The sequence below is a fragment of the Lithobates pipiens genome, unplaced genomic scaffold, assembly GCF_037356315.1.
Source record: "Lithobates pipiens isolate NorthernLeopardFrog02 unplaced genomic scaffold, aLitPip1_a1.2 Scaffold_16, whole genome shotgun sequence".
NCBI lineage: Eukaryota > Metazoa > Chordata > Amphibia > Anura > Ranidae > Lithobates > Lithobates pipiens.
In genome coordinates, this window is record NW_027507748.1 from 574044621 (window position 1) to 574068940 (window position 24320).

Here is a 24320-nt window from a genome sequence, read left to right on the forward strand (position 1 = left end):
TTTTTTTTGAGCCATCCAGAGGTAAACTTGCTGGTGTTTTTCAGTCAATTGTCCTACTGCATAACTCAAATGCGCTTTAGCTTGAGGTCACAAACTGATGGCCAGACATTCTCCTTCAGGATTTTCTGGTAGAGCACAGAATTCATGGTTCCATCGATTATGGCAAGTTGTCAAGGTCCTAAAGCTGCAAAGCAGCCCCAGATCACCACACTACCACCAGCATGTTTGACTGTTGGTATGATTTTTTTTTTGTGAAATTCTGTGTTAGTTTTACGTCATGTAACGGGAATGCACACCTTCCAAAAAGTTAAACTTTTGTCTCTCACCCATCCACAGAATACTTGCGTAAAAGTCTTGGGGATAATCAAGATCTGTTGGCTAATATGAGACGAGCCTTTTGTGTTCTTTTTGGTCAGCAGTGGCTTTCACCTTGGCTCTCTCCCATGAATGCCCGGTCTCTCTCTTCTTGTTGAATCTTGAACACTGACCTTAACTGAGACAAGTGTGACCTGCAGTTCTTTTAGATGTCATTGTGCTCTTGGAGTAATTTTGAAAGCCGGTCACTCCTGGGAAGGTTCACAACTGTTTTCACTATTTGTGGGTAATGGCTCTCATGTGGTTCACTGGAGTCCCAGAGTCTTAAGCCCCATACACACTATCAAATTTTCTGCTGATTTTTGTCTTCTTATTTATCAAAACCATGTAGTGCAAGGGCCGGCTTGATTGCATACAAATTGAAACTCCTAAGGTTTGACCTCATATTTATAAGGTTTTGGTAAATCTGAAGGAAAAAAATCAACAGAAAATCTGATAGTGTGTATGGGGCTTTAGAGATGGTCTGAATCATTTTAAGTGTGACAAATATAAAAAAAAATCAGGAAGGGGGCAAATACCTTTTCAGAGCACTGTATATCAACATTAGTCAAGGTATTTCCAGTTAAGTATACTGTTAATATAGCATACAAAGACATTTAAGACAGATATGTATATATGTATATATATGTATATATAATAATATTTGGGGGTTCCAAGTCATTTTCCAGCAACAAATACTGATTTTAACTTTGGAAGAAACAAATGTCAGAAAAAAGGTTCAGTTTTTAAGGCGGAGTTCCAGTCATAAAACAAATTTTATATTATTCATCTGCATTAAATACAAGTAACCTTTGGAATTTTTTTTTTATTTTTTACTTACCTTTTCAGGTCTTTTGCTGGGGGGTCCCTCGTAATCTGCCTCTTCCTCCACGGTGCCTGACATCAATTCCCTTGGCGCCCATGCTCGCTAGTGCTCCTGGGAGATGTCTGTCATCCTTTGTGATGGCAACATCAGAAGTGTACGGTGCCTTGCGTTGTACATACTGTGCATGTGAGAGAACTGGCGGTGCATGCTGGTCACTCAGCTGCACCAGAGCCCAGAAGATTTTGCTTGTGGGCTTCACATGCCCACAAGCATGATGGTAATTTACTACAACAAGAAAGGAATAAACCGCACCATTTAAACAGAAACACACGAGTGCTATTAACAACTTTTTAAATATTAAGATATTCATCCTAAAAAAAAAATTTCACAGTTGGAACTCCGCTTTAAGTGGTTAAACTTCCCTCATTTACAGATGAAGTTCCTCCCTTTGATCTAAGAACAAAAAGTTACAATGTCTTTATAGTTATCTATTAGCGCAGACAATGTTGTGAAAAACTTGTCAGGCTGCCATTTTTTCTTTTCTTTTGACAGATGAGTGAGCGGAGAACTCGCTATACTTGTTACATGAATGAATCGGGAAATTCTGCATAGAGATCGTGAGGGGGCATGAATCGAGATTGCGATTTATTATTTTTTTTTTTTTAACGATTAATTGTGCAGCTCTACTATGTGTGTTGGTTTTACTAAGGGAAGTAATGAATTTTGACAGGACAGAGCTCTGCCTTGTTTACATATGCGTTTTCCCAATGATCAGCGGGTGCGGGTGGTCATCCATTGGCAGGCACCCACTGATTGGCATCTGCTGTGTCCAATCACAGCACACCCGGGCCGCCGTTGACACGTGCTCCCCCCCCCCCCCCGCTGCCTAGAAGTGCTAGATTACATTGCTGCCATATATGTAAGTTATACGGTCGGCAATTGGTTAATATATACTCCTGACCAAAGTGTTCATTATCTCAACAGTTTATGGTTGCTAAGTAGTCCTTGATTATTTTAATGATGATCTGCTAGACTGAAATAAAAATCTGACGAGTTCTAGCGCTCCCTACTCTCTACTACAGAAAAACATTCATTAACATCTAAATGATTGATTTTACAGTCTGGCTAGTAGTAAATGGGCTCACCTAGCAGGAGTAATAGTGTCTCAATGTCAGCTGCTGAAAAACAGATGGAGCTTTGTACCTTGAACTTGACCTACAGATTAGGGCAGACATTCAGGGAGATACTAGTAAGCATTGATAAGTATAACATCTATTAAAAGCCTACACTGGTATATACTGCAAACCACAGTGCTATACATTAACCCGTGCTGTGTTTCCTTACTAGTCTGAAAAAGACTGAGAAGGTGTTTTCGAGCTTTATTTTTTTTATTAATTTTTTTTATAACCTTTTCATATACATGGCTGGTATAACATTTTTGGGACTAAGCCAAGTTCTGCAAGTATGTATAAATAAGGTCACTTTGCAGTAAAATGTTAAAGTGATTTGTAAACACTCTTTTTTAAAATAAAAATAACAAACCTGTTCTACTTACCTGCTCTCTGTAATGGTTTTGAACAGAGCAGCCCATATCCTCTTCTGGGGTGCCGCTTCGGCGCTCCAAAGGCCCTCCTCTTCGTCAGGTGCCCCCACGGAAAACCACATTCCATGGGAGTCCCGCTGCTGGGTCCATTGGCTCCTGCTATCAATCTGTTGCATGAAGAGAGCAACAATGGCTGCGGGCACTGCGCTAGTGCACATTGCTAGATTGGATGGGACTCTGGTAAGAAAGGGGGGGGGGAGTTCTAGGGGGCTACTGCAGCACAGAAGGTTTTTCACCTTCATGCATAGAATGCAACCACTTTGACTGCTTATCATACATAATCTCTACACTGTTTTTCAGAGAGACTTCAGTAGGGGGCTTATAGGGGGCTCAGGACAGTAAGGGCTCGTTTTTACATTTGGAAGGCAGTAAAACTTAGTTGAGATGTGTTTTTACTACACCCCTCCAACCACCGATGTAGTGTCAGTTCATTTCAATGGTCCTAGTGCATCAAAATGTACCAAAAAGGGTGAATGCCGCATTTGGCAGGGCATAGCATAGCAAAGCCGAAGCGCATGGTACCGCAAGGTCAAGGACATTTGAGCATTTCTCATGTGTAGGGAAGCCCATTGAAGTGAATGGGCTGCACTGCACATGAAAACACGTGCATGCTCACTCACACCTGCATTGTGTGAATTGAACCTAAGCTTATACATCTGTTGAAAAAAAACATTCCCCTTGAAATTCTTGTGTGAAAGCATAGCAGGTACAAGGAATGTAGCTTTTAAAGGAATGCAAGATTGTCTTCTAAGCTGAAAATGAAAGCAGCATTCTTTTAGTTTTCAAATGACACACTCCATTTCAGCTGCATTGAAATGAGCTGTACTAATACTTGAGGGTATAAATGTATGGTTTTACAATATTGATTTAGCCCATGTTCACACTGCTGCGGGATTGAAATTGTGCAAGTTCAGCTGTCAGTCCAACAATTTCAGAGACATCTGTGCGGTTTCCTGCACAGATGTCTATTGAAAATCGCCAACAGTAGAACAGAAACTACTTTTGGAAGTCGGTGCGGCACTGCAAAGTCGACGTCGCACTAATTCAGACGGTTCCATTGTGGGCAATAGCCGCCGATTTAACATGTGATTTGACAATCAAATCACATGCCAAATCACATCAATGTTGAACCAGGGCTTCAGAAAGGCAGTTAATACCAGCACTTATGTACAACCTGTAGCCTCCACCAAACTGGCATGGGGTAGGGGTAGCTGCTAATTCAGCAATACAGAACACCTGAAGACTAATAAAACTATACTTATCTTTCCCAATCCAGCAAGATATTTCTTCCTTGATTGCCTGGCTGCTTCTAACTCTTTGCAGTTCACTGCTTCTGATTCTTTGAGATATGGACAAAGAGTAACACAACTGGAAGTCAAGGATTTGTATTTCCCTGGTAGTTAAAGCTGAGAACGCAGCAAAGCAGGATCCTGGTACTTGTAGTTCCTGAGACTGCATTGTTATAAAGGCTAATCATGTCTTCTCTATGCTGCTAAAACATGTAGATACTGTATACCATAGAGATTTTGTGTGATTGGTCTCTTTCCCTGTTTCAGACCAAGCAGAAAATATTTGCAGATTGGCTGAGAACTGGAGCATTCACTTTAACCCTTTCATGGCTAGAGATTATTGAAACTTAGATGTATGAGCCGAATTTAGAGCCACTTTAAAGTGATACTGATGTCTTGATTTTTAATGTATTTAATACTTGGTACAAAATCCTTTTGTTGGTAATGACATCTTCAAGATGCCTCCTGTATTGAGAAACTTAGCTCATTCTTCCACACAAACAGTCTTCAAATCTTGAACATTCCAGTGGATTTCAAGTCAGGTGATTAGCTGGGCCATTCTATCAGCTTTTTTTTCTAATTCTTTATTTACCGAAACAGAGTAGAGCATCCATCAGTACAGAACAGTAAAGACTAAAAACGTTATCCCACATAAGATAAAGACAAACCAAAGAGACATGGAGTAGAATAGAAAACAAGTTACACAGATATCAAGAGAAACATAAATGACTTCCCTTTTCCGGTAACAAGAAACTAACTGTAGTAAATATGGCAGGTCTCGCTCTAATGGAAGTTCTAATTTTCAAAAGGGAAAATTAAATGAACAGAGACTAAGGGATGCTGTAGACAGCAGAAAGAAAGGGGTCAGGGGGACCACATCTTAGTATATTGCTCTCTCCTGTTTTGATAAGAACTAGATCTTCTAGAGCATCAATGTTGCTGACTTTATTAAGCCACATAGCAATGGGGGGGGGGGGGGCTTAGGTGACACAAGCCTTGGTGGCATTAATCAAGTGACGAAGGATTGATTTCTTATGTCTTAAGAGGAATTTTCGAGCAATGGAGCAGGAAGAAGGCAGGATCCTCCGGTATCGGGAAATCTGTAAATTGTTTGGAGATCTTCTGTACTTCCAACCAGTACTGTTTAAGTCTTGGGCAAGTCCAGAAGATGTGTAGCAAGGTCCCCTTTTCCTCCTGGCATCTCCAGCAATGATCCGAAGCCGCGGGAGAGTATTTAGACAGAACTGACAGAGTAAGGTACCAAGGTGTTAATATTTTGTAGTTTGTTTCTTGCACACTTGTGCAAATGAAGGATTTCAGGGCAAGGTGTATGATTCTCTGACTTTGGGCAGGTGCAAAGGGCCTATTGAGATCCTTCTCCCATTTACTTAGGGCTGGCATAATCTAATCCTCAGAGGGGGAGATCAATAGCTTCTACATCTTAGAGAACTTGGAAGAGGGTTACTATCTTAACAGTAGGGTTCAATCATCATCAGCTAGTGCCGAAAGTTCACAAGGGGGGCCTAAAGTTCGGAGAAAATGGAGCAAATGCGGTGCTTGCCAGAGATTTAATCTGAACTGTATATCTGACTGCGTCAATGTAGAGACCGAGACCCAAGCATCAAAGCTCAAAAAACTAGAAACTTGGAAGCAACCTCTCTCTCTAGAAGACCACAATACGGACCAAGCCCTGTACCCGGGAGGAAGCTAGGGTTCCCCAGGATGGGAAATAATGGCGATGGACTGGAGGAAAGCTCTGGATTCTGACATTCCACAGTGTGGGGCCTATAGTGGGGCGTGATTTAAGAGAAGTCAGTAGGGCATCGTCACCCCATGGTGCTCTTCTCAAGGGAACAGGACTATACTGCTGCTCAATGGTTGTCCATAATTTAAGGTCTCCGTGTCTACACCAGTCCATCACCTGTCCAAGGTGAGCAGCCTGGTAATATTTGAGTGCGTCTGGAACCGCTACTCCTCCATGGCGTTTAGACAATGTCATGAGGCGTCTACACAGTCTGGATCGTTTATGGACCCTGATAAAATAGTAAATTAGAGCGTTTATTTGACAAGAAAAGGTAGCGAGAATATGAAAATACGAATTTTAATGGTGTTACAGTGGCCGAACCAAGATCTAATAGCACACGGACCTTGCTGAGCAAGGGTGGGAAATTCAAAGCAAAGACATCAGCTGGATTTGGAGGAATAAAAATGCTGTAATATTTCAACGCAGAGGGCGTCCATTTAAAGTTAATGTTAAGCTGCTGGGTCCGAAGTAAAGGAGGGGGTAGTACAACCCCCATGGCTAGAAGGTAAAATTCCTCCATAAGATTGGGTAGAGAGATATGCAGGTTAGACAAAGAAAAGAGCAGATTGTCCACATGAGATTTTAAGGTGGAGATCACACACCTGTAATCCCGAGATATCGGGATTTAGTCTAACTCTGTTCAGAAAGGGTTCCAGTAAAAGGGCAAATGGCAAGGGTGAAAGGGGACAACCCTGCCGGGTGCCATTTGATATGGTAAACTATTTCGAAAATACCCTATTTGCCTTGACAGAGGTTTGTGGGCTGGAATACACTGAAGCAGCTGGTCCCCAACGCCCATATCTCTCAGGACCGCAAACATAAAAGCCCAATTCACCCTGTCAAAGGCCTTCTCAGCATCCATACTTGGGTAGACACTGGAGGAACCACTGTGGTTAGCTGGGTGAACCAAATTAAGTAGTTTGATGGTAGTCTCTTGCTTCTCGTGCGGGAATGAAGCCTACTTGATCTAAGTGGACCAGCTGGGGCAACTATGATTGAAGATGGGAGGCAAGAAGCTTGGTGAAGAGCTTCAAGTCCATGTTAAGCAATGCAATTGGTCGGTAACTGCCACATGCAGAGGAGTCTTTACCTTCCTTTCGGAATGATTGAAATATGAGCCAAAAGGGTGGGGAGAAAGAGGTGGACTGTCCCACAGCATTGAAAACCTTGAGCATATGAGGACCCAGTAAGGACAATAGAAGCTTGTAATACTAAATGGTAAAGCCATCTGGGCCAGGCGCTTTTCCCGGGTTTAGCAATCTTTACAGCTGTCTGTAGTTCCTCGACCATAAGGGGAGTCTCTAGGTCACGACGGACAGGGGACAAGAGACGATAGAGGTGCGCTGAGGAGAGGTATACTTCAATATCAGAAAGGGACAAAGGGGAAGGTGAGAGGTAATACAAGGATGAATAAAATTCCACAAACTCCTGTGCAATATCCTTAGAAAGGGAAATGTATTCCCTGATTCATAAGACAGTTTCCTACAAGACTGTAGTGCCACTTTAGCTTTGTAGCAGAGATGGTCTGACACCTGACGAAGGAGATGGGCAAGATCGTTCTCCAGCTGAGGGGTAGGCGTCTTCTTATGTTGCAATTCGAGAGGGGGAATATCACAGAGCAACTTCATCAGTTGTTGTTCTCGCGCTTTAATACAAGATCTATTCTTAATCAGAACCCCTCTAATGACAGCTTTTTGGGCTTCCCATACTATACCAGGGTCACTATCTAGGGTATCTTTCCTCTGAAAATACGCTGCTAGTTCCTTAGAAACATCCATGAGAAGCCCAGGGTTCTTCAGGAGGCTTTTATTCCGATGCCATCGCCATTCCGACGAGGAAGTCGAATTAGACGGGGTAGCCACAGCATAATCGCGGAATGGTCTGACCACATGATGTGCCTTATGGAAATGTCCACAACTGAAGAGAGAAATTGATGAGGTAGCAAAAAGAGGTCTATACGAGAGTATAGTTGGTGGGGGGGGGTGGAGAAAAAGGTGCGCCATGCATCAACCAACTACAGTTCATGTAATGTGCACAGGATATACTTCCTGGAGCCAAGAGGAATAAAGGAGGTGCCTGAAGATGTGTCCACACAGGCCATGGCGGTTGAGTGCCTTCTCTCTGTAGATAGGACTACAAATGGAAGTGCCAAGACTGACGGCTGAGGATAAAGGAGGAATAGCAGCCTTACAAACAGGAAATTACTGGGGATTAATGGCTTTTCTTCAAATCAGGCTACTACAAAGCTTAGAAGAAGATGGATGGCATAGATGGTAAATGTAGGAGATCAGCAACAAGGGCAGGGGGAAAAAAATGTTTTGCCTGGAGTTCTGCTTTAATACATTCCTTGCATCAAGGTGTTATTTTATCACGGATACGTGATGGTTTACATTTTTGGATTTGTATTCGATATGTGCAAAGAGAAATCGCAAAATACTTATAGGTGTAACATTTAATTAAGTAGTTACAGAGAACAAATAATATTAGAAAATATAACAAAAATACTTAACTAAAGATGGTTTTCCCTCCACGGGTCCCTCCATTATATGGCTTGGCGCCGACAACCAGAATCAGACGCAGGTCTGATACGAGAAAGTTACTACAAGTTCTACCTGTGATATATCCTCAAATGTAAGGAAATGGTCAACTTCCACTGCAAGCAACAAGATTTGTAACTTTTAAAATATTTTATTCATCAATTGTAGTAGTTTATATCAGTTATATTTTCCTGTTTAGATTTTGGATTTTTCAAAACTACCTTTGTAAATAAACAGTTCATTTTCGGCTGAAAGCCTTGCCTGTGGTACTCACTTTTCCAAAAGGCTTGTTTCACATAGATCAGTCTTTCCTAAAATTCCCGCCTCACCACAACAAATTTTAAAGTAATCCTGTAAGGATGGACAGTGCCTTGAAATATTATTCATACCCCTTGACATTTTCCACATTTTGTCATGTTACAACCAAAAACATAAATGTATTTTATTAGGATTTTATGTGATGGATCAACACAAAGTGGCACATAATTGTGATGTTGAAGGAAAATTATAAATGTTTTTATAAAAATTATTTTATAAATATGTGAAAAGTGTGGCGTGCATTTGTGTTCAGCCCCCTTTACTCTTAATTCCCCTAACTAAAATCTAGTGGAACCGATTGCCTTCAGAAGCCACCTAATTAGTAAATAGTCCACCTGTGTGTAATTTAATCTTAGTATAAGTACAGCTGTTCTGTGAAGCCGTCAGAGGTTTGTTAGAGAACCTTGGTGAACAAACAATATCCTGAAGGCCAAGGAACACACCAGACAGATCAGGGATAAAGTTGTGGAGAAGTTTAAAGCAGGGGTAGGTTATAAAAAGATATTTCAAGCTTTGAACATCTCGGAGCATTGTTCAATCCATCATCTGAAAAAAGGAAAGCGTATGGCACAACTGCAAACTTACCACGTGGCCGTCCGCCTAAACTGACAGGCCGGGCAAAGAGAGCATTAATCAGAGAAGCAGCCAAGAGACCCATAGTAACTCTGGAGGAGCTGCAGAGATCCACAGTTCAGGTGGGAGAATCTGTCCATAGGACAACTATTGGTCTTGCACTCCACAAATCTAGCCTTTATGGAAGAGTGGCAAGAAGAAAACCATTGCTGATAGACATAAGTCTTGTTGGAAGTTTATGAGAAGCCATGTGGGGGACACAGAAAACATGGAAGAAGGTGCTCTGGTCAAATTAGACCATAATTTTACTTTTTGGTCTAAAAGCAAAACACTATGTGTGGCAGAAACCTAATACTGCACATCATCCTGAACACACCATCCCCACCATGAAACATGGATGGAGCCAAATATAGGGCAATCTTAGAAGAAAACCTGTTAGTCTGCATAAGACTTGAGACTGGGACGGAGGTTCACCTTCCAGCAGGACAACGACCCTAAATAGCTACAATGGAATGGTTTAGATCAAAGCATATTCATGTGTGAGAATGTCCCAGTCCAGACCAATTGAGAATCTGTGACAAGACTTGAAAATTGCCATTCACAGATGCTCGCCATGCAGTCTGACAGAGCTTGAGCTGTTGTGCAAAGAGCAACAGGCAAAAATGTCATGCTCTAGATGTGCAAAGCTCGTAGAAACATCCCAAAAAGACTTGCAGCTGTAACTGCAACGAAAGGTGGTTCTACAAAGTATTGACTCAGGGGGGCTGAATACAAATGCACACCACACTTTCCCTATATTATTTGTAAAACATTTTGAAAACCATTTATAATTTTCCTTCCACTTCACAATTATGTGCCATTTTGTGTTGGCCTTTCAGATAAAATCCCAATAAAATACATTTACATTAAGACCCCTTTCACACCACACCACCCTCTGCGTTGGCGGTAAAATGCCACTATTTTTAGCGGCGTTTTACCGCCGGATTAGCGGCGCATTTCGGCGAAAGGGTTAAAGGGTTAAAACCGTCGGCAATAGCGGCGTTTTGCCGGCGGCATTACAGCGCTGCCCCATTGATTTCAATGGGGAGCAGTGGTGGAGGAGCGGTAAACACACTGCTCCTTCACCGCTCCAAAGAAGCTGCTGGCAGGACTTTTTTCTGACGTCCTGCCAGCGCACTGCTGTAGTGTAAAAGCCCTCTGGGCTTTCACACTACAAACAATGGTGCAGCTTCTTTAGGGCGGATTGCAGGCGCTATTTCTAACGCTATAGCGCCTGCAAAACGCCCTGGTGTGAAAGGGGTGTGAATGTGGAAAATTTCAAGGTATATGAATACTTTTTCAAGGCACTGTATGTGAGCTGCCATTGCTTGCTTGTTTTTTAGATGTTTTTTTCCAGGGTCGGTGTCTTACTGGGTATTGTAACAATGTATCACTTGCAATGGTGATATTGGTGACCTAATGGGCCCCTCTCCAGGCCTTCTCTCTTTCATAGCTGAGGTGGATTTTCCCCTTTTGGGGGAATAGAAAACTAAGGCCCAGGGCACTAGATTTACAAAGCTGTTACAAAGCACCTGATTCAAAGCACACGATTCAAACTGAATTACCGGTATCTCTCAGCCTGAGTTGGATGCAAAGCCTCAGCCTGGCTAATCATGTATATTGCAGACTGGCAGAAAAAATTGCTGCCTTTTTTTATTTATTTTTTATTACTATGCAGAAGTGTCCATGCACGTTGTGGCAAATGCCACCAAACCTGCATTTGGAGAGGAGTTGACTGGCATAATGTATCAGTAAACACACATATAAAGATGTGTAAATGCATTTTAGTAGCTGGAATAAATTATTATTCTGGCCAACACAGTACTGCATGGACCTTGAAGAAGGTGACATACCCTGAAAGCTTGTCACAAAAATGATATGATAATAAAAATTGTATCAGGGACAGTACTCAGTTGTATCTATTCTTACCAATAGAATGCATTTTTGTACATATACTTGCCATACGCCTGGAACCGCACATAAACGTGTAATTACATGCCAAAGTGAGCATGTTTTTCCATGCTGAATTTTTCTGCAAGCTCTTTGCAGAAAAATCCAGCATAGATAAGAGTATTTTATTGCGGCCATGTGCATGAGGCATTAGAAGTACTAGACTAATGAATTTGGCTCTTATTAGAGATTTTCGTGAAGTACTAGACTAAAAAATTTAGCTTTTACAGCCAAATAGTTTTTTGCATTGTTTGTTGATATTTACTTTACTTTAAATTGATCATTGCACTGGCAGAAAGAGAGCGAATGTCATATACAGGATCTCACAATAGTGAGTACACCCCTCACTTTTTTTTTTATTATAGCTTCATGTGACAACACCAGAAATTACACTACAATGTAAAGTAGTAAGTTTACAGCTTGAATAACAGTGTAAATTTGCTGCCCCTCAAAATAACGCAACACACAGCCATTAATGTCTAAACCGCTGGCAACAAAAGTGAGTACACCCCTAAGTGAAAATGTCCAAATTGGACCCAGTTGGCCATTTTCCCTCCCCAGTGTCACGTGACTCGTTAGTGTTAGAATGTCTCAGGTGTGAATGGGGAGCAGGTTTGTACCGATACTCGTGCAAATGCTTAGTATCGCCACCAGTATCAGTATTGGTGCAACCCTACTTTATAACAAGGTGACCAGTTCAGAATAAGCACTTCATTAAAAGAGCATAACTTTAGGCTACCTTCAGTGGAAACTACATATCATTAGATGTACAAATCTATAATAGAAAACACGCTGGTGGGTACAAAATAAAGCTGCTGGAAAAAACAGTCAGAGATACTGTGTATCCAAAATTATAAACATTTGCTGTGCGATGGGAAACATACAAAATACAATGCAATAGTGAAAAAACAAGAAAATATGACCTAATATAAATATGAAAAAAATTAATTTCGTGTATACGCAATAAAGTGACCATCCAAGCCAATGGTGTAACACTGCTGTCTTTTAAAAAGATGTTATTGAGATGAATCCTGTGATCACCGCATGAACTGTTCCCGCTATAGGGAATGGCTACTTACCAGAGTGAGCTGACCCTATTCCAGAGTCAAGTCGGCCTGTAAGTAAAATCCTGTCATGAGGTACTGTGACCCATGTTGCTTTATTGGACTCCCGTGATGTCTCCAATTTCCCAGACATATGTTACATATGCATGGTAAACATCACATCACGAGACTCCACCATAAAATCAGGATGAAAATGCCCACATAGTGTGAATCCATAAACTTTTTATTAAAATCAAAGTGTGTAAAACTACTCACATGTGAGCCATAAAACAGCACAGTACTTATAAAGTGCTCCCAGGCAATCGTGCAAGTAAATCCAAGCAGTTCAAACAGGCACAGTGACATTGCGTGCGTTAGATGTACATAGCTGGTCTCCCATGCAAATATCTACCTGATTGGCTGAAGGATCAGCAGGGCTGGAGTCAAGGTCCGCTTTATCTGGAACGGTTAAAGCAGTATTGGACCTCTTAAACACTGCAGCTTGAAAAATCTCAGTACAGCTTATTTTTTTACTGAGCTAAAATACGGCCCATTAATTGTCATGTGCCTATGCGCACAAGCACGTAAACAAGTGTATGTGCACATTTGTACCAAATATCCAGCAACATATTGTGAAAACGAGAATAAGTATGCGCACAAAAATGTGCAAAGTCGTGTGAACGCATATGCGCTAAAAATACACACAACTACATACTAAAAAAAAAAGGCTGAAAAAAAATAGATGCTCAAACAGGATTATTGTGTGCAAAAGGCCTTAGGCTTCATGTACGTACTGTGGTTTTGCTTTGTTTTGTGTTTTCTGGTGGTCAAAACGTTCCCATCCTAAACGCAATTTTTCTGCATTCAGAAGAGGGAGGTTGAACCTCACCTAACCGTGGAAGCTCCTAAATTCTGCTAAAAGCCTATGTGTACATTTAAAGTGGATATAAACCCTCACATGTTTCCAGTGCAATGAACAGCCTCAGATGATGCTCAGTGATGAAAAAAACCTCCAGAAAATAAGTTTTACATGTACAGTGGTGTGAAAAAGTGTTTGCCCCCTTCCTCATTTCCTGTTCCTTTGCATGTTTGTCACACTTAAGTGTTTCGGAACATCAAACCAATTTAAACAATAGTCAAGGACAACACAAGTAAACACAAAATGCAATTTGTAAATGAAGGTGTTTATTATTAAAGGTGAAAAAAAATCCAAACCATCATGGCCCTGTGTGAAAAAGTGATTGCCCCCCTTGTTAAAACATACTATAACTGTGGTTGTCCACACCTGAGTTCAATTTCTCTAGCCACACCCAGGCCTGATTATTGCCACACCTGTTCACAATCAAGGCATCACTTAAATAGGAGCTGCTTGACACAGTAAGGTCCACCAGAAGATCCTTAAAAGCTACACATCATGCCGAGACCCAAAGAAATTCAGGAACAATTGAGAAAGAAAGTAATTGAGATCTATCAGTCTGGAAAGGGTTATAAAGCCATTTCCAAAGCTTTGGGAATCCAGCGAACCACAATGAGAGCCATTATCCACAAATGGCGAAGACATGGAACAGTGGTGAACCTTCCCAGGAGTGGCCGGCCGCCCAAAATTACCCCAAGAGCGCAGCGACGACTCATCCAAGAGGTCACAAAAGACCCCACAACAACGTCCAAGGAACTGCAGGCCTCACTTGCCTCAGTTAAGGTCAGCGTTCATGCCTCCACCATCAGGAAAAGACTGGGCAAAAATGGCCTGCATGGCAGAGTTCCAAGGAGAAAACCACTGCTGAGCAAAAAGAACATCAAAGCTCGTCTCAATTTCTCCACAACACATCTTGATGATCCCCAAGACTTTTGGGACAACATTCTGTGGACCGATGAGACAAAAGTGGAACTCTTTGGAAGGTGTGTGTCCAAGTATATCTGGCGTAGAAGGAACACTGCATTTCATAAAAAGAACATTATACCAACCGTAAAATATGGTGGTGGTAGTGTGATGGTCTGGGGCTGTTTTGCTGCTTCAGGACCTGGAAGACTTGCCGTGATAAAAGGAACTATGAATTCTGCTGTCTACCAAGAGATCCTGAAGGAGAATGTCCGACCATCTGTTCGTGTACTCAAGCTGAAACGAACTTGGGTTCTGCAGCAGGACAATGATCCTAAACACACCAGCAAGTCCACCACCGAATGGCTGAAGAAAAACAAAATGAAGACTTTGGAGTGGCCTAGCCAAAGTCCTGACCTGAATCCTATTGAGATGTTGTGGTATGACCTTAAAAAGGCCGTTCATGCTCGAAAAACCCTCTAATGTAACTGAATTAGGACAATTCTGCAAGGATGAGTGGGCCAAAATTCCTCCAGGACGCTGTAAAAGCCTCATTGCACGTTATCGCAAACGCTTGGTTGCAGTTGTTGCTGCTAAGGGTGGCCCAACCAGTTATTAGGTTTAGGGGGCAATCACTTTTTCACACAGGGCCATGATGGTTTGGATTTTTTTTCACCTTTAATAATAAACACCTTCATTTACAAATTGCATTTTGTGTTTACTTGTGTTGTCCTTGACTATTGTTTAAATTGGTTTGATGTTCCGAAACACTTAAGTGTGACAAACATGCAAAGGAACAGGAAATGAGGAAGGGGGCAAACACTTTTTCACACCACTGTATATCTGCTGTCTTCACCTTGCTATATTCTTTAGAATTCTTATATCGCATAAGAATTTTCACTTCCTTATTCAGTAGTAGGGGTGTCTTTCTGACATATTCTGTGTGACAGCTGATTGGAGGAAAGGCACCCCTAACCCCCCAGCCCACATTGGCAGATGAAGTCAGTCAAGCTTTCTGCTAATCTATTTATAACAACCTCACATAACAACATACATTTCAGGCTACTTTAATCTCCCGTCTTTAAGAACCACTTAGTGCAATGTGTGCACTCTAAGTGACACATGATCAGTCATTACATATACACAACTTTTTGAAAGGCCCCAGAGGCTGCAACACCTAAGCAAGAGGCACCACTATCCAATCACTGCCATGAAAACCAATGAACTCTACGAACAAGTAGGGGACAATGTTGTTGAGAAGTAAAAGTTATGGTTAGGTTATAAAAAAAATATCCAAATCTTTGCTGATTCCTAGGAGTGCCATCAAATCTATCATAGCCAAAAGGAAAGAACATGGCACAATGGCAAATCTGCCAAGAGACGGCCACACACCAAAACTCATGGAACGGGCAAGGAAGGCATTAATCAGACATGCAGCACAGAGACATAAGGTAATCCTGGAGGAGCTGCAGAGTTCCACAGCAGAGACTATCTGTACATAGGTCGATGATAAGCTGTAGCCTCCATAGAGTTGGGCTTCATGGCAGAGTGGCCAGAAGAAAGCCATTACTTTCCACAAAAAACAAAATGGCACATTTTGAGTTTGGGAAAATGCATGTGGGAGACCTCCAAAATGTATGGAGGAAGGTGCTCTGGTCTCATGAGACTAAAATTTAACTTTTTGGCCATCAAGGAAAGTGTTCTGTCTGGCGCAAACCCAACACATCACATCACCCAAAGAACACCATCCCCACAGTGAAAAGTGGTGGTGGCAGCATCATGCTATGGGGATGTTTTTCAGCAGTCGGGACTGGGAAACTGGTCAGAGTTGAGGGAAAGATGGATGGTGCGAAATACAGGGATATTCTTGAGCAAAACCTTTACCACTCTGTGTGTGATTTTAGGCTAGGACAGAGGTTCAACTTCCAGCAGGACAATGACCCCAAACACACTGCTAAAGCAACACTTGAGAGGTTTTAGGGGAAACATGTAAATGTGTTGGAATGGTCTAGTCAAAGTCCAGACCTCAATCCAATATAAAATCTGTGGTCAGACTTATGCCGCGTACACACGATTGGACTTGGTCTGGCGGACCAGAGTCTGTCGGACAATTCGATTGTGTGTGGGCTCCAGCAGACTTTTTTTTCCCCAAAGTCCGGCGGACCTAGAAATAAGACTGGCTTCACATTTGTCCGCTGGACTCGGCTTTTAGCGGACAGTCCGTTCGTGTGTGTGTTAGTCCGATGGACTAAAACCGATGCTGGGCAGCTATTGGCTACTGGCTATGAACTTCCTTACTCTATGTCATCACCTCCAAATCTGTCGGACTTTTGTAGTGATCGTGTCTGGCCAAGTCCGTTCGTTTGAAAGTCCAGTGGACTTCAGCTGCAAAGTCCGTTGGATTGTCCGCTGGACCAAGTCCGTCAATGTCTGGTCGCATGCACGCGGCATTAGATTGCTGTTCACAAGCACAAACCTTCCAACTTGAAGGAGCTGGAGAGAAGTTTTGCAAGGAGGAATGGGCAAAAATCCCAGTGGTAAGATGTGGCAAGCTCATAGAGACTTATGCAAAGCGAATTGGAGCTGTGATAGTCGCAAAAGGTGGTTCTACAAAGTATTGACTTTAGGGGGGTGAATAGTTATACACATTGACATTTTCTGTTATTTTGTCCTATTTGTTTGCTTCACATTAAAAAATAAATAAAAAAAAAACATCTTCAAAGTTGTGGGCATGTTTTGTAAATTAAATGATACAAATCCTCAAACCATCCATGTTAATTCCAGGTTGTGAGGCAACAAAACACGAAAAATGCCAAGGGAGGTGAATACTTTTGCAAGGCACGGTGTGTGTGTGTGTGTATATATATGTGTGTGTGTGTGTGTGTGTGTGTGTGTGTGTGTGTGTGTATATATATATATATATATATATATATATATATATATATATATATATATATATATAAATATATATTAGAGTTGCATGATTAATCGCTAAGAATCGTTATCGCAAAAAGTGTTTTCCGATTCTTTCTATGCAGAGAATTCTCTCTGCCCTGCTAAAGTTCACAGCCCTCTAAAGAAAGGAGAAAAAAAATGGGCAATGTGCCAAGAATCACAACATTCTTTAGCAGTGAAACTTAAGTATAAACATTGTAACAATTTGTCCTTTAGATCAAAGGAATACACTTTGGTGTGAAAATGAGGGAAGTTTAACCACTTAAACACTAAACATTTTTCTGACATTTGTTGGTTTAAAGTTAAAATCATCTTTTTTTTTTTTTCTAGAAAATTACTTAGAACCCCCAAACATAATATATACATATGTGTGTGCATGTATGTGTGTATATGTATATATATATATATATAATTTTAGTAGAGATCCTAGAGAATAAAATGTTGGTTGTTGCAATATTTTATGTCACACTGTATTTGCGCAGCAGTCATTCAAATGCAATTTTTGGAGAAAAAAAGCTAACCAGTAAAGTTAGCCCGATTTTTTTTTTTTTTTTTTTTTTTTTGTATAATGTGAAAGATTTTACACTGCAAGAATTGTCTCATTTTGCCCAGAATCGCACAGCTCTAGTTTGTGTGTGTGTGTATATAATAAATTATATTTATATTTATAAATTATATATATATAATGTTTGGGTGTATTTTTTTTATATTTCGATTTTTACATGTAGGAGGGAGATGCCTAAATTAGCCTGGATTAGAAGTGGTTAATGAGAAAAAAAATTTAAGTGATCGTCCTTTTTAAATGAGAACGCATCTCAAAATTATAAATTTTGTTCATATGTTCAGCTGATGAGTGTTCATTTTAAAATATCAGGCTGAACGTCATCTTTAACCTAATTGGGTTTAAACATAGTATGTGTGCTTTTGAAACTACAGGTCATCCAGATTAAGGCATATAACAGGCCTGCCTGGATATCGGAACACTCAGTATAGAGCTAAGCCTACATTGCATTGGCCTCGTGTTACGTAGGTAGTCTGTGTTTCTTTAGTGAGTTTAGCTGGACTTTACCTTTTACCTTACATTTTCCATGAGTGAAACAAACAAGACTCTTTTTTATCTCATGCGTTTAAACACTGGAAACCTCTTTGCGTGTGACTCTGCAATAACTTCATAAAAGGAGTTAAGGTAGATGGGCTGCAGTTTACAAATTACCGCTACAATTTGTGGTTAATGCTTTCTTTTCTGAAAATGTGACACAAATGATTAATCCTTTTACCAAACACTGTCACTTTTCTTCCTCCCCAGCCTTTCTGCGCAATAGTGACCTGGTCACATGAAAGCACAAGAAGATGTTTACTTTGTCTATGAATAAAATTGTATAGAGAAAACAGGATTGCATGTTACGGTCAAAACAGAAGTTACAGTTCATATGTTCAGCTGATGAGTGTTGGTTTTTAAGGCTCTGTAACTATAGGCCATTTACTGCTGGTTGCTGCTGTCTCATGCAAGGGTGACTTATTGGGGTTAATTTACTAAAGCTGAAGAGTGCAAAATCAGGCTCACTTCAGCAAAGAAAACAAATTGGCTTCTAACCTGAGCTTGTTCAATTAAGCTGTGGCAATAAAACCTGGAAGCTGGTTGGTTTCTATGCAGAAGGCCCCATTCACACCTCAGCGTTTTGGAGCTTGAAGCGCTTTTTTCTCGCACACAAATTTGCAACCTATAGATGTAAACCAAAGCCATGGAATACTATGCTTTTTAAATGACCTGCAAATCTGTGTGTTCCTAAACGCATCAAACCCATTGTAATTTCGCATCAGTGTGAACCGGGGCTAAATTATGTATTGATGACATCGCTTCATTAATTTGTATCTTTTATATCTTCCTTGAGTTCAGCTTCAATAAAGAAAAGATGTCTGTAAAAAAGCATGGTGTCTGGACACTGATATGAAAATTGCACCAGTAGCATTTGTTGGTAATTCAGCACATTGCAACTTTCTGTCAGTCAATCTGGCAACAGTCCCACTAAGCAGGTTAACTAGGGTAATCTCCAAACAGAAACCTTTTTTTGGTAGAGTATGGAAATGCTAGAACCTTTTATCTTTTTATTGCTGTCTGTGCCCCTGTTGCAGATTTGAGCATGCCACCTGCTGAATGCAAGTGGTATATAAGAGTATAATTATCTGACTAATATTTTTTTAGACCTGAACCCTATGAATAAAAAGTAAAAATTATGTAAAAAATAAAATAAATAACATTACTTTTTTTTTAATCCATGATCTTGAATATTTAACAGCAGGTCTTTTAAAGTGAAACTAAACGTAACTTTTAGAAAACTGCGAACAAGCCGCTTTTTATTGCAGACGAGACCAACTTACCTGCCTGTTCGCAGTTCTTTACTTTTCTTTTTCTGTACCAGCTCAGCGTGCATTCCCGGTATACTTTGGCTATGCTGGAATAATTGACTCCCATGCACAGGATGACCTCATCCCCCACCAGCCAAGGCCATCACTGAGACCAACAACTCGGCACCATGGGGAGAAGATGTCAAGGGATGTTACCACCACATTGCTAAAAGGTGGCGGTGAGTATACTGGGTAGTTTAGCTCCGATTTAAAGGATACATGTTTACCATTTACCCCAGCTCATGCTCTAGAGCAGGGGTCTCCAAACTACGGCCCGCAGGCCACATCTGGCCCGCTGGGATGTTTTTTCCGGCCCGCAGTCTGAGTCCTCAGACTCACTGCAGGGTCGGTTTCTTCTCAAGCTATGTTGGGGAGCAGGGCGTGCGCTGCATACTCACCCCTGGCAGTATGCAGTGCTGGTCCCGCAACTCGACAAAGCTTGCCAACCCAGAGCCTCACTAAGCAGCTGTTTGCTAGAACTGCTGGCTAGGACCTGCTGCACCTCCTAGCTCCCTCCCCGCTGACAGTTTGCATACCATGTACCTGTGTAACAGCCAGGCAGGAGCCGGGAGATACAGTAGTGCTGCATTGAAGCTGGACATCGATATTACTGGGACTGAAATCTGAGTGCTGGTGGGGGGGGGGGGGGGGGGCGCTGATGGGGACCTAAATGTGGAAATGTGGAGAGGTGGGTCTGATAAAGGACAGAAATGTGGAAGGGGTCACATTATTGGTTAGGGTCTTTGATGGGGACATCGTGTATGTGGGGGTCTCTGATGGGGACATCGTGTATGTGGGGGGTCTCTGATGGGGACATCGTGTATGTGGGGGGTCTCTGATGGGGACATTGTTTGTGTGTGGGGGGGGTCTCTGATGGGAACATTGTGTGTGTGTGCGGGGGGGGGGGGGGTCTCTGATGGGGACATTGTGTGGGGGGGTCTCTGATGGGGACATTGTGTGGGGGGATCTCTGATGGGGACATTATTCTGTGTGGGGATCTCTGATGGGGACATTGTGGGTGGGGGTCTCTGGTGAGGACATTATTGTGTGTGGGTGTCTCTGATGTGACATTGTGTGTGTGTGTGGGGAGGTCTCTGATGGGGAAATTATTGTGTGTGTATGGGGGTCTCTGTTGGGGACATTGTGGGGGTCTCTGATGGGGGCATTATTGTGTGTGGGGGTCTCTGATGGGGGCAGTATTGTGTGTGGGGGTCTCTGGTGAGGACATTATTGTGTGTCTGTGTCTCTGATGGGGACATTATTGTGTGTGGGGGGTCTCTGGTGAGGACATTATTGTGTGTCTGTGTCTCTGATGGGGACATTATTGTGTGTGGGGGGTCTCTGGTGAGGACATTGTCGTGTGTGGGGGTCTCTGTTGGTGACATTATTGTGTGTGTGTGTGGGGGGGGGGTCTCTGATCTTTTTTTCTGTGGCCCACAAATATATGGAAAAAGTAAAATCTGACCTTCAAAGTAAAAAGTTTGGAGACCCCCCTATCATGTCCGCAGTCTCTGACCCTCTGTTGTATCATGTCCACAGTCTCTGACCCTCTCTTGTATTATGTCTGCAGTCTCTGACCCTCTCTTGTAGTATTTGGGGGGCAGTCTGGAGCTCCTTTTTAAGTTGTCTGCTGTAATTTACACTTTGCTACATGCAGGGAGTGTTGTGTTTGAGTTCTTCTGACTGCTTGAATTTTTTGGATGAAAACTGAGCACAGTAATCGTGATGCATCGCGTAATCAAATTGAATCAAATAGTGGACAGGAAATCGTAATCGAATTGTGAGGTCAGTGAAGATGCGCACCCCTAATACACAATACCTATGGATAGTGATCTGAGTTGATTTAACCCATGCAGCTTAACATTTTACTAAACCCACAACAGTAAAATCGTTCTGTATATGCAGTAAAGTATGGTTGTTATACTCACTGTTTGAGCTGCACGATTCTGGCCAAAATGAGAATCATGATTTTTTTTCACATTATACAAAAAAGTTGGACTAACTTTACTGGTTAGTTTTTTTTAAATTCATTAACCACTTGAGGTGCGGGCCATAGCCGAATGATGGCTACAGTGCGGACCTCAATTTCCGGGAGGCCGTCATAGGATGTCCTCCCCTGTGCATGCTGTGATCACTGAGTCATGAAGACTCGGCTGATCACCGGCCCCTTACCATGTGATCAGCTGTCAGCCAAAACAAAAGCTCGATAGTGTGAGGAGAAAAAAAGCCCATCACCGGCTTTTGTTAAAGGGACATCAGTCCCGAAGAGGAAGGAGGTACATCTGCCTCCTCTGTGACATTTAGTACCCCCTGCCAGTGCCACCTGTCATTGTGCCCATAGTGCCACCTATCAATGCCACCTATCAATGCTCATGAGTGCCAACTATCAATGCCCACCAGTGGTGCCAATCAGTGCCACCTAGCAGTGCTGCCTATCAGTGTAAGCAATCAGTGCACATCACTGCCGCCTCATCAGCGTACATCAATGAAGGAGAATAATTACCTGTTTACAAAATTTCATAACAAAATATAAAAATATATAAAACATTTTTTTTTTAAATTCGGTCTTTCAATTTTTTTGAAACAAAAAATATAAACCGACCAATGTCAAAAAAAGGTTTAATGTTTAACCACTTGCTTACTGTGCACTTAAACCCCCCTCAGTCCCAGTCCAATTTTCAGCTTTCAGCGCTGATGCATTTTGAATAACAATTGCGCGGTCATACAACACTGTACCCAAATGAAATTTTTATCATTTTTTTCCCACAAATAGAGCTTTCTTTTGGTGGTATTTAGTTACAGCTCAGAGTTTTATTTTTTGCTAAACAAACAAAAAAAGATGCAAAAAAAAATCAAAAAAAAATCATGTTTTAATAGTTTGTTATAAAATTTTGCAAACGGGTCATTTTTCTCCTTCATTGAAGTGCGCTGATTAGGCGGCACTGATAGGCTGCACTGGTGGGCACTGATGGGCTGCATTGGTGGGCACTGATAGGCTGCATTGGTGGGCACTGATAGGCTGCACTGGTGGGCACTGATAGGCATAGTTAAGGCGGCACTAATAGGCACAGATAAGGTGGCACCGATGGGCACAGATAAGGCGGCACTGATGGGCAAAGATGGGCACAGATAAGATGGCACGGATGGGTGGCACGGATGGGTGGCACGGATGGGCACTGATAGGTACCACTGATAGATGGGACTGATGGGCACTGATAGGTGGCACTGATAGGTGGCACTGATAGGTGGCTCTGATAGGTGGCACTGCTGGGCACTGATGGGCGGCACTGCTGGGCACTGGTAGATGACACTGACGGGCACGGATATGTGGCACTGGGGTGCAGTACCTTTGAGGCAGATTGTGGGCACTGCTGGGTGGCACTGCTGGGTGGCACTGTGGCCACTGCTGGGTGGCACTGTGGGCACTGCTGGGTGGCACTGACGGGGGGCACTTACTTTTAGTACATGTGGCACTGCAGGGGGCAGGTGGGCACTGGCAGGGGGCAGTTAGGCACTAGCAGGGCTGGCCGTGATCGGGACTGATGTCCCGATCACGGCCGCCGGGGATCGGCTTTTTTGCGCGAGGAGGAATAATAGCCGATTACCGGCTCCGTTATATCACATGATCAGCTGTCATTGGCTGACAGCTGATCACGTGATAAGGGGTCGGGATCGACCCCTTGCACGGATCGGTGATCAGGCGAGTCTCATGGACTCGCCGATCACAGAGCGCGCCGCGCGCGCCCCTTAGGGGGCGCGCAGGCCGCTCGTACACGGGACTACGTCTATTGACATCATCCCGGAAAAGGAGATCCGCGCTGTAGCCGTCATTTGGCTATAGCGCGGATCTCAAGTGGTTATGTGGTTAAACTTCCCTCATTTGCACACCAAAATGTATTCCTTTGATCTAAAGGACAAATCGTTACAATTAGAGGTCGACCGATATGGATTTTTCTCTGGCCGATGCCGATATTTAGAAATCATGGCGGCCGATAGCCGATATATGATGCCGATTTTTTTGGGCCGATATGTTAGGCCGATTTTTTTTTTTTTTTATCCCCCCTTGATCTCATCAAATCTAACACCTTTCGCACTGGGACATTTTTCAGGCGCTTTTGGGCTAAAAATAGCGCCTGTAAAGTGCATGCAAAACGGCTCCCCTGCAGTCTGTGTGAAAGACAGAGTGCTTTCACACTGAGTGCCCGTTCACACAGGGGCGACACGACTTGCAGCGCGACTCACAGACGCGACCTGCACACGACTTCAGCAGCGACTTGCAAAACGACGACTGTATAGAAGTCAATGCAAGTCGCCTGAAGTCGCCCCAAAAATAGTACAGGAACCTTTTTCTATGTCGGAGCGACTTGAGTCGCTCCTATTAGAACGGTTCCATAGTACAGAACGGAGCGCGACTTGTCAGGCGACCAAGTCGCCTGACAAGTCGCAGTAGTGTGAACGGGCACTAAGGCGATGCGCTGGCAGGATCTTAAAAAAAAGTCCTGCAAGCAGCACGTTTGGAGTGGTGTATACCGCTCCTCCACCACTCCTGCCCATTGATATGAATGGGCACCACTGCCGAAGCGCATGCAATGCGATTTGGCAGCGGTGCTTCAGGGGCGCATTTAACCTCTTCTTCGGCCGCTAGCTGGGTTTTATGTGCCCCACTAGCAGCCAAATAGCGCCGCTAAAATGATGGTAAAGAGCCGCTAAAACTTGCAGTGTTTTACCATCAACGCCTGACCGCTCCAGTGTGAAAGCAGTCTTCATAAGTGATACAGAAAATTTCTTACATTTATTAAACAAA

General features: G+C 42.6%; 1 protein-coding gene across 3 annotated transcripts in view; it reads left to right on the forward strand.

Annotated features, from left to right (window-relative positions):
• Nucleotides 1–24320, forward strand: part of VDR (vitamin D receptor) — a 242269-nt gene that overhangs the window by 62555 nt on the left and 155394 nt on the right. For 2 of the 3 annotated variants that reach the window (XM_077483751.1, XM_077483752.1), the window contains exon 1: nt 19584–19695. The exons of the other annotated variant lie outside the window; for it this stretch is intronic. In XM_077483751.1, coding sequence (XP_077339877.1) covers nt 19656–19695 — 40 coding nt within the window. In that variant the 5' untranslated portion in view covers nt 19584–19655. Of the gene's footprint in view, nt 1–19583; nt 19696–24320 lie in introns of those variants that run through there. 3 annotated transcript variants of the gene reach the window in all.